This window comes from Misgurnus anguillicaudatus, chromosome 25 (assembly GCF_027580225.2).
Source record: "Misgurnus anguillicaudatus chromosome 25, ASM2758022v2, whole genome shotgun sequence".
Taxonomy (NCBI): Eukaryota; Metazoa; Chordata; class Actinopteri; order Cypriniformes; family Cobitidae; genus Misgurnus; species Misgurnus anguillicaudatus.
The window spans coordinates 29,002,665-29,014,941 of NC_073361.2; the positions used below are offsets into that span (position 1 = coordinate 29,002,665).

General features: G+C 35.5%; 1 protein-coding gene across 1 annotated transcript in view; it reads right to left on the reverse strand.

Moving 5' to 3' along the window:
* The window catches only part of agap3 (ArfGAP with GTPase domain, ankyrin repeat and PH domain 3), a 226,151-nt gene extending 220,936 nt beyond the window's left edge, over positions 1-5,215 (reverse strand). Inside the window, exon 1 of the mRNA XM_055182407.2 lies at positions 4,437-5,215. Within this exon, the coding sequence (XP_055038382.2) occupies positions 4,437-4,785 (349 nt within the window). The 5' untranslated portion in view covers positions 4,786-5,215. The remainder of the gene's footprint in view (positions 1-4,436) is intronic.
* Between the last annotated feature and the right edge of the window lie 7,062 nt (positions 5,216-12,277).

Genomic DNA, 12,277 nt, shown 5'->3' on the forward strand with positions numbered 1-12,277 from the left:
GATTGTTCAAAAAAAACAAACAAAGGTTGCAGTTTGTACGCTCTGCCCTTCTAGGATTTCATTACATAATAATTTGAAACAAGTAGAAAAAGCAAAAAATATCGGTGGTAGGGCTGCATAACAACTACTCGCAACTAACGCTTGCAGAATAAAAGTTTTTGTTTACATCATATATGTAGGGCTGTAAAGATTAATCGTGCAAATGTGCATTTTCTCAATGAAGAAATTTTAATGATTCATGGTGAAATCCCAGCACATCCCAAAGCCAGGGGGCGCTCTCGTGCAGAAAGTCCCTTTGAGCCACAGAAGTAGCATTACAAACGCCGCTATTCCAGGAAAGGTCTATAGGAATATTTATATAGCTGTTATATAGCTGTTTAAATGATTTTGTTTAATGAGTGTTGCTTTTTTAAATGCATGTTATAAAGGACTCATAATGATTTTAGATTGATAAGGACTTTCTACTGACCAAATACCGTAGTACACAACCAAGCTCTGCATGAAACACATCAAAATCGATTCTGAATCGATTCAAAATCGATTTCAGAGGAATTTTTAATAGGACACGCGATTAATCGTTGCAGCCCTACATATGTGTGTGTGTACTGTGTATAATAATTATGTATATAGGCTATTACACACACAAGCATGTATATATTTCAGAAATATTTACATGTATATATGCATTTTTATATTCATATGTAATTTAGAGTATATATAAATATGAATACATACACAATATATACACTTTTTTTAAAAAAAATATATACATACATGCGTGCATGCATACAGTACACACACACGATTTAAACAAAAAACTTTTATTCTGCAAACGATTAGTTACCATTAGTAGATGTTATTCCATGTAATCGTATATCAGTTCAACACAGAATATTTTTAACTCCTATAACTAAGAAATTCTTAGTTATTTTGCTTTTTTGCTCCAACTTTGTTTAAAAATTGCTGGGTTCGCAAATACTGTGTTTCTATTTGCTCTGCAGTTTAAAGCAACACTATGTAGTTTTTTACCTTTAAATAATGTCTCTAAAATTATTTCATTGATAGAACAACTTTTAACTGGACAAATTGTACTGTTGCTGCAACCTGAGCAGCCTCCTAGCTGCTACAAGCACACTCTGAAAGTGTCGGTGGAGGGTAGGAAACACAGCCCCGCCCCTCACCCTGCCTGCAGAAGAGTGTCTGATACCAGGCACTGTTGCGCTTTTCAACCACATGGGGGAGCTGTAAGTCATTTTTACATGGAAACTACATAGTGTTGCTTTAATGTGAGATCTTAATTCCTGCCACTGGTGCATTAAGTCTGTGGGCGGAGCTTAATCTCTTAACGCGCAACAATTATCCGATTCACGATTCTACATTTCCTTTGGTGTGTTTACGTGTGCATTAGTACATACGTGTGCATTAGCGCATTAGAAAATAACAAATATACACTTTTAAAGCACAACTCCTTGTCTAGATCCGGTCGTGATGCGCCAGCATGACCCCACGCAATACGTCATGACGTCAAGAGGTCACAGAAGACGAACGCGAAACTCCGCCCCAGTGTTTACAAGTGTGTTGAAAGAGGACCGTTCCTACGTTGTTGTATGTCAACTGATACTAATTAATGTCTTTGTGTCAGTTTATTGTTTACAATGGTCCACAAATGTGCGTTTTATATATGTAACCCGTGACCTCCATACGTCACTACGCATTTACGTTAGGTCGCGCTGGACCGGATCTAGACGAGAAGTTTTGCTTTAAAAGTATATATTTGTTATTTTTCTTGTCAAAAATGATTTTTGCTAGATAAGACCCTTATGCCTCGTTTGGGATTGTTTGTGGTCCTTTCAAGCTCCGTTGAAAAAAACTGTTACGTGTTGAGTTAAGTGTTAATTGTTGGTGTCTATTAAAGTCCATTAAAATGAAAAAAATCCTGCAATGTTTTCCTCAAAAAACATAATTTCTTCTCGACTGAACAAAGAAAGACATCAACATTTTGGATGACATGGTGGTGAGTAAATTATCTGGATTTTTCTTTTAAGAAAATGGAATATTCCTTTAACTCCTGTTAGCACTGCATTGTGAGTGAATCTTTTAAACATGGTAAGGAGCATCAGATTTCCTGCTGCCATCAGGTATTCAGGCCAATCACAACGTACAGATTAGCTGGCCAATCAGGGACACAGAGCTTTTCAAATCCGTGCGTTCAGGAAGAGAGTGAAACCTCTGAGAAAACGCGCATTTGCACGGTTAATCGTTACACCCCTAATGAGTACAGTTGTTATTAGCAATGAAATAGGTGCCCTTTAAAAAAACAACAACACTAAAACAAGTCCGAATTTTGGCCCCATTCTAGTTTATCACATAACCACAGGATTTGCATGATGCAAAGACAATTACGCTCGTATCAACTGGTGCCAGAAAACTCAATATTTTTCCTGTCATGAGCTCTTGATTGCCAAAATATGATTTATGACAGTCAATACAACATTGGTAGTCAAGGGCACAGCTGATGTCACATCGCTAACGCAAATGTTGTGGACTAATAAATAGTTTCCATCTGCTGAAAGATTCAAACCAATAGAAAATCCGTTACTGTCACATGAGGACAAATTTTCCACACTTGCCATAACCGCGGGTCAATAAGCTGGAAATCAATAACATATTACGTTGCTGTCACGTAAGCTAGACATTTTGCAAGTGATGCATCATGATTATGTTTACGATGGCAAAAGCCGGTAAGCTTTCACACAGGTGTTGTAGGCTATGTAAAGATTTCTTTACAGACCGGATGAATCGGCATCAATCAAAGGTGATTGACACTGACATTTAGTGTTTGTTTCAGGGTCTAAATAACAAATATAAATGACTCATCTGTTAAGCTCAACCACATTTAGTTATATCACCAATGTGCTGGTCGAAAGCCAGGGTGCTTACTCCTCATCCCTAAGTGAGGTAAAGACGATTAGTTGGATAATACCGCTAATACAGATTATTCACACCCTCAACATCACAAGATGTAAAGCTAGACTAATTACCTCAGATAAACATTACATACATAGATGTTCAAGCTAACCACTGATAGTAATATTTTCAAAACAATGCTTCTGACCTACAATACAACCAACACCCATCACACCTGTCAATGCTGCCCACATAGTCGCCCCCTCAAAAGGGTGCACGCTCTTCCAGAAATTTCTGCATTTCCATTTTTCTATAAAGGAGTGCCAGCCAAAACAAGATAAAAAGAAACCAGACTCAACCACCTTTAGGATTTATAATAAACTATTATCATAAACAATGAACTTTACTCATTACATCAATACACTGACCGGCAATGCACAATTGCACATCACAGCCAATTTTGACGTTAAGATATTTAGAAGAGATTTTAAGTATCAGCTGAGACTATTTCATCTAAATATCTGTCAAAAGCGTTCCCATTTCTCTGAATAAAACTTAATAATGATGAGAAATCAATGCATTCTCTTCCAGAAAATACTCCAATAGCTTTCACTGGTTTAATGTAAGTGCTGCAGATATGTCAGGTTTTTACATCTTAATAATAAAAACACGGAGAAGAATAAAAATGCACATGAGGATGCTGTAACATCCTCCAGTTCTGTCTTTCCTTTAGCAGTAAAGAGTCTTGATTTGCATATAAATAACCTGTGACTAAAGCCCATCTAATGTGAACTCTCACCCTGACCATTAATATGGAAGTGAAAGGGTCGAGCTTGCTGTCGAACTGGAAGTCAGACTCAATTTCTTGGACATTTAGTAAAGCTAAAAACTGCCTTCGTTCACCGAACAACTGGTGCTGAAAAACAGTAAACGAGGCAATCCAAAGAAAATTGACTTTCTGACACTACATATTCTGACACTTTCCGGATAAAAAAACATTCAATTCCGCCTTAAAATCCACAGTGAGAATTATCACCTCCTCCTAGCGTGGTAAAGTGAAGACAAAGTGCCACAAATCACTGATGTGATTTTTCCATCTTCAGCTCTATTACAACTGAGGAGCTGTTCTGGAAGCTTGCATGTTATGTAAGAACCTCATCTCTTTCTCTTTCTCATTCCCAAACAATCTGAGTGAGGAAAGTTGCCTGCATCTGTAATTTAGTAATACGGGTAAATCTCTTCAATACTTGAATTTAATGCAAATAAAGACAGAATTTGCATTAGTAATCATTTCATGAAACTAAAGCTTCCTCATTCATTTTAACAGTACACATACATGCATGACAGTTATTAATAAGCAACTACATTAAAACATTTTATTGCACGTGTTTAATAACAATGCATGCTTTATAGATTGCATAAGACTGCTTTGTGGTTTCTGCTACAGATTTAATGCACAATCTGGTTTTGCATCACCTGATAATGCAATGTTACAATGCATCAATCAAATGTAGCGGCCTCGCGCTTACCTTCAATAGAGATCACATGCTCGCGGATCTGGTTCTGAAGGGCCAGGTCATCGATGCGCTCGATCAGGTCGTATATTGCATAAATGTTCGGGTGGACGGATTCGAACCGATGGATCTCGCCTCTGATGGCTGCTGAGTTGGACAAAACGGACTGCGCCGCAGGGCCCGATACGGTTCCCGAGCCGAACTGACCCGCCCCGGAGCTTCCGGACGATCCTGACCCGAACTGAGCCGGGATGTTTTGGGGAACCGGTGCGGGTACTGTACCCGGGGTGGGCATGGCGGGTTGGGACTGCTGGGAAATACCGGACACTGACACCGAGACCGGGACGCTCGATTGGTAATTCATCGTTGTGGACGGAAGAGGAAGGCTCTGGGAATAACACCGATACCCGTTATGCGCTTTTTGGGGATTGTTTTGAGAGCGCACGAGGAATCCGCACTGCAACCTCTAATCGGATGATAAATTGTAACAACTATTTGTGACGCATCAAAGGGTCTCCGGCGATCCGCGCGTCTTGCTCATAATACCCAAACTTCAGTCTGGATCATTGTTTCCAGCGACGCGTGTCCTGGTGTCCTGTCCCCTTCTCACAATGAATGCCTTTCAATTGGACACACCTTTGTTTTGGGCGATCTGCGCTGTCTTCTGGACCGAATCTCTCAGTTTTGCTTCCCAGCCTGAAGCGCGCGCAATGTGGCCGGTAATCGCAATGCGCCCGAGTCCATTGACTGACTGAATGCGACGGTTCTACTCTAAAGTCATAAACACATTTGAATCCCTTTTGGTCCAATAAGTCCCTCCCAGACCCCCACCTCCATCTACTAGCACTGGGAAGTTTGAATCATTTAAGAGAATCGGCTCGTTCGAGCGACACGTTCCAAAGAATCGTTGTTTTGCGTTATAAGGTTCACAAAAGTTCATGTTTACTTTTAATACTGTAAAATGCTGCTTAGAGCTACACTTTTTTTCAGGGTAGTTACTTTATAATTTAAGACCAATGAAAATATTTTTTACTATTATATTATTTATTATTACGGATCAAATGTGTTGTTTATAGCTCCAACAAAACTGTATTCATGATATTATTTCCAATAATACTTAATTGTATAAGGCTATTTATATAATAATATGATTTATGTTATTTATCAATAATACGATTATTAATAATATTTATTATAAATGTTAATTTTCTTAAAATCTCTCAACAGTATTGCGAATGTACATAACATGGACGATAATAGTTATAATAAAATAGTTATAATGTAATATAGTTATAATAAAATATATTTTGTTAATAAATCATTATTAAGTATTTAATTATTTAATGTGTTACTAAAATTAATAGTAGGCCTAATATCTGTTATAAATGACAATTATTAAAAAATAATACATCATATGTTGTCTCCAAAACAAATTCTTGCATAAAGGCTTTGCCAATCGGTGCGACCGAATCATTTAGAAAGATCCGGTTCAAAAGAACGAGTCCTTTTGTAAAAAGAATCGGACATCGCTGCCATCCACTGTGACGTCAGACATCACGTAATTGTACATGAAATGTGGGAGTTGGGGGCGGGGTGGTGTAGATACACAGCCACTGATGCTTCATAATTATGTAACCAGATATTTTACTTGACAGTTTAATGCTTATAATTGCTCACTTCTTCATAGACGTACACATTCAGTGACTACTGTTCTTATCATGGGTTACAGTCACAGATAAAGACCATCATTTACAACAGCTATAATATACATTTCAAGGTTGGCAGCAATTGTTGGGTTTACTTTATAAAAATCTTTTCAGATGTTATGCGTACGCACTCCAAACGCAATATTAGGGAACTGAAACTAACAAAGAAATACATATTCTTATTCTTTAACCTCATATACTGTTGCATAGCAATAGTATCAGATGTTGATGTTGATTTTTTTTTTTTTTTTTTGAAGATTACTTCCATGCTGTATTGCTGAATGGTCTTACTGAGTCATTTATTCAGGCTTTTAGTCTCATATTTTCTTTCTTTGCTCACCACAAATAGTTTTTGTTCCTTGTTTCATGACTTCACAGCTGAGTTTATACATTGTTATTCACAATGTGATGTCCTTGAGAAATAGACCATTATAAAAGATGATCAAAACTGGTATTTTATGCACCAGAATGATAAAGAAGAGTTGCTATTATATTAATTTAATTTAGTTAAGGTATTTTAAATAGCAGACATTTAAACTGCATAAAATGTGGCATTCCCAATCAGCTACATTTGTAATATATTATATGCTACAAAAATGCGTTATTTTATTTTTTTAGGATCAAAAGGGACAAATCCAACTTGTTATACCACTCAATTTAATTAACCAATGGTGGGTTGTTCTAACATTTTTTACACAATTTCTACCTTAAAGGGATAGTTCACCTTAAAATGAAAATTCTGTCATCATTTACTCATCCTCATGTTGTCCTAAATCTGTATGAATTTCTTTTTTCTGATGAACACAAAAGAACTTTTGATAAATGATGGTAAACACACAGCAGATAGTGACCATTGACTTCCATAGTAGAAATAAAACATATGATGGAATTTAATGGGTAACTTCAACTGTGTGCTTACCATCATTTATCAAAATATTTTCTTCATCATTTATCACAATACTTCCAAAATATTTTTTCTCTACTATGGAAGTCAATGGTCACTATCTGCTGTGTGTTTACCATCATTAATCAAAATATCTTCTTTTGTGTTTATCAGAAAAAATCATTCATACAGGTTTAGAACAACACGAGGATGAGTAAATGACAGAAATTTCATTTTAAAGTGAACTATCCCAGCGCTGGGTAAAAAATGGTAAATATCTAATGCAATATGTATAAAGAGACAATACAATACAATATAAAAAACACTATACAAACGATGGGTTATTTTCAAACCAGCATTGGGCCAAAAATGGACGAACCAAACTCATTGGGTTAAATTAACCAAGAAAATGTCTATATTTGACCCAACAATAGATTAAAACCAGATAGGTTAAATTACAATCCAATGGGTTGGGGTTGTCCCTTTTTGACCCATCGCTGGGTTAAATGCTGGGTTAACCCCTTAAAATTCATTAAAAGGCTAAAAAGGGCACACTGTAAAAAATACTTTGCTGCCTTAAAAAATTTTGTTGAATCAACTCGGATTTACCAGTCATTTCAACTTACTATTATTTATCTTGACTAGAGATATTATTTATCTCAACTATATTTTATAAGTTGTGACAACTCATCTCTGTTGACATGACTTGTAAATCTGAGTTGATTTAACAAAAAATTTAAGGCAGCAAAGTATTTATTATAGTGCACAAATTGCACCTGCGTGTTGGTTGTATCTTAAAATGGTTTACATCATTCGAATCACGAGAATTTCAGCTTTCCAAAGATATGTGACATGTTAAGCTTTTTGTTTTTGAGTTGTTGTATTTAATGAAGTTTTTTGTTAAATAATGCAGTGTCCCTCTCGTGGAATTTTAAGGGGTTAAATGCTGGGTTATTGTCAACCCAGCATTGGGTCAAAACGAGTCCAGCCGTTGGGTTAAATTATCCCAGAAAATGTTTATATTTGACCCAATAATGGGTTAAAACTACCCAGCATAGGTTAAATTCATTCCTTTTTGACCCAACGTTGGGTTGAAAATAACCCAGCATTTTTAGACACTTAGAAGTTTGTAGTTTTATTTAAACTCATTTAAACTTATAAATCCATTTATCTGACAGGATGATTTGGCTTCATAAGCCCTGTAATAATGATGTAAAATGAGAACATTCCTAAAATGACCTAAACTCCCTTTTGATTCTCATTAAAGTCTCACCTAGGAAATAAGTTATAGCCCAGTGGCCTTTATTAAAAGACATTGGGTTACTCCAGAGAGACAAATTATGCTAATACAGGTTTTAAATTATGCTGAATTCAAATTGAACACTTCTGAAATATATTCGGGCTTAATCTCTTTAGAAACCATCAAGAAGAGAAGGCCAATGACATTTGTAGAGCCACAATGGAGCTCGGTGTCCAAAGACAGTTTGATTGAAGTTCACAGATAGCAATGACTAACAGTCTTAGGTTTAATTGTGATTTTAAGTAACATGTCTCCATCTACTGGTCAAATGTGGAACTGGTATTTCGTGCCAAAAAACCAACATAAAACAAACAATATGGCATAAAAATAACACTAAAAAATGTAGACATGAACAGTACAGTTCTTGCAATTGCTGACTCAACACTATTTTACGAAAAATTATTTTGGTAGATCTTAATTTGTAGATCTAATTATTATTATTATTATTATTATTATTATCATTATCTTATTATTGGGCATGTTTGTTAACATAACACTTTAAAACATCCTTTTGTTTCTTAAAATATTAATATATCTGTTCAATAAGGTTTGTATTATTTGTCTGTAAAACTTGTTGTGATACAAAGTCTAGCATCTTAATTCAACAGTATTGCTTTTGAAATCAACTCAGCACTGTGCATCAGTTTATTATGGTTCACTATATCTGTTTTGCAGTGAGATTGGCCCCTAAAGTGTGTTTAGATTGTCTGGATAACACAATAGAAAAGTTTTGTGCAAATATTAACTCTCCAAACTTTCATATTTATCCTGTGCATTTGACTTTGTGTCTCTGAACGAGTGATTTTGTAATTTGGCAAAAGCATTATTTTGTAGTTCCTGTGTGTGTTAAACAGTTTTATTTGGTCCCTCTGACAGTTTTCTCAGTTGTTATCTCTGTTTCCTGGCTTTCGGTAGAGATACTTTTCATCAAAGGGAGGGGATTAAAATAAACTGACTATATATATATATATATATATATTATTATTTTATTTTTTTAAGAAATCTGTATATAAATGTTCTCTATACTTTCAGTTTATTAACACTGTTTCAAAATGTTTTTTGTTTTATATACATATGCAGATTTCTTCTAAAAGCACTTTTTTGTATAACCTCTTTCTTATGCACCTGTCCATACAATACATAAATGGAGGTGATGTAATAGCTGACTAACTTTGGTCCATCAATTGCTTTGTTGTATAAAGCAGTGGTTCTCAAACTTTTTCGGCATGCGGCCCCCCTTACAGTGCATCCATTCACGGCCCCCCCAAAAGACATAAAACATTCTAAAAACATTTAAACTAAACAGAACATATTCAATTATACAACGTATTGCTGTTGGTTAGTCGCCTTATTTTTCTGAGCTTTCATTACACAGAATTTATGATAAATTAATTTATTTTATAAAATGTCATAATACTGGGGCCCCCCTGGCACCATCTCGCGGCCCCCCAGTTTGGGAACCACTGGTATAAAGTCTCCAGCAAAATACATTGTGTTCATGTTACAACAATCCTGTGGTTAACCCAAACAGGTTGTTACAAGCACATATGTGACCCAATTTGTGAAATCGAGGCCACAGTCTTATAATCGATTTGAAGCATCAAAGTTTGATTTCAATCATTGATATTAATCTTTGACATGACCTTATTCAATGTTATTTTTTTACATAATGTTCTTTATGTAATACGATTTTAACAGTAAATCAGACACAAAAAGAGAGTTTTCACATGACATTATCCCTAATCAGACATTTAGCCATCTGCACTAACTAGACATCAGTAAGCATATCAGGAAACACAACAGCAAATATTTGACATTGATTATGAATGTTCTGCCTGCTACAAACTCTTGGTGCTCTGAATACAAAGCAATGGCTCACGGGTCCTCATCACTCTTCAAATGGCTTCCATCCTGTTCTTTTGCCCAGAAGCCTGAGGCAAACAGATTTGCCATGAATATGATATTATATAATCCTGTGGGTGTTAGCTTTTGTGGAGCAAAAGACCTAAAGGCCCAGTGCTTAAATATTAAACATTTCTACAGAATATTCAGTATAGTGGATTGCATATTCATAAGTTTAATCAGTTCATCTGAAATTTAAATATATTTTGTCCATTGTCTTTCTAATATAAAGTATAGTGAGCATCTAACATACAGGGGTATAATGCAAGATAATTTGATATGTCAACTGTTTACAAAAATATCTGCATATAAATAAAGATATAAAATGATGTACTCAGTCAATATCCCACATTTAAGCCAACATCCCTTACAATAATGTATGATAATATCTCTCTCATAATATCATACAGTACCTGCTGATAAAACAACATAGTAAAAAAATTGGAGATGCCAAACTTACCTGTGTCCTCATTAACTTGGCTGAATTAACTTGTGTATGAATTAACCAGTTCTCGCCATGAATATAGCCATAGATGCTGAAATGGTCTAAAGAATAAAGAGAAAGAAAGAAAGAAAGAAACACCATAGCTGAGGATGATGGTAGCCTATTAAAGGGATAGTTCACGCAAATGTGAAAATTGTGTCATCATTTTCTCACTCTCATGTTGTTACAAACCTGTAGGAATTTATTTTGTTCTGATGAATACCAAGGAAAATATTTTTAATGATGGGAGAAACTAAGTTTTTCGACGCTTCGAATCAATTGAACCAATTGCTTAAAAAAGGATTCACTGTTTCAAAGCGCCACCTGCTGGTAGAAATGGTATAAAAGCAACAAGATCTCAGGCCAAACATTTTATGCTTTTTACAAAATAATTGCAAATGTTTTTCTATAAAATACGTTTTTAAGAAGAATAAATTATTTTACTTAATTAAGCCATTAAGTAAAATTGTAATCTGTGTTGTAAGTTTTATTTAGGGCAAACGGATCATTAACTCCATATTTAATTTTGCACACGTTTGTCATTAAATCTGTCTATAAACAAAATTTAGGCAAACAGTAGTGTTATCAATCAGAAGGATAAATGTTTTATGAACTTGCATAATAAAACTGATCCGATTACCATATTAGACACTGGTCAATGGGTTCACTTTAGTGATTAACTCCCCCTAGTGGTGAACCATTGTATTTTCAAAACGTTTCCAAACAGTTATGAAGTAATGAAGCCTCTTTTGCTAAAATCTCGTAACTTGGCCACTTTGAAACACGCTCTGAACAACTGATTTGAAACAAAAGATGTGTAAAAACCCATATCGCCCATCACTAGATATTTTAAGGAATGTAACCAATACAATCAAGAGCCCAATTCACTTACATAGTAGGACAAAATAATAGTATGGAAGTGAATTGGGCTCTTGAATGGTTTGGTTACAAACATTCCTCACAATATCTTCCTTCCTGTTCATCAGAACACAGATATTTATACAGGTTTGTAAAAATATGAGAGTGAGTAAATGATGACAGAATTTACATTTTTGGGGGGACTATCCCTTTAAGTGCATTTACTTATACGATATACGCTTAGCATGTACAGGATAATGATGACCTAGATGAAAAAAGTACACGTTCTATAATGTACTTAAATGGGCGGTTTCGCGGACAGGGCTTATCCTCAGTGGCGGCCGGTGACTTCTTTTTTCAAGGCCGTTCGATGCGAAGTTTGTCACAACATGTAATTTCAAAATATGTGTTCAGCCTGTGGAGTGAACCTGTGTGCATCACGTGTCTTGTCAAAATAAGTGCCTGCTGCAGACGCGTCTAAAGGGTTTATGATAAAAGAGACACTCGCGTTTGCCAGATACTCGCATAATCTCATGCGTAATTAGAGTTTACTGTTAAGGGAGTGTCTTGGATTTATGAACGTGAGCGTCTCTTTTATCATAAATGGTTTTGACGCGAGTGCAGCAGGCACTTATTTTGACAAAACATGTGATGCACATGGTTCACATGAAGAAACAAAGACATATTTTGAAAACACATACATAACATGACACTCCAAACACA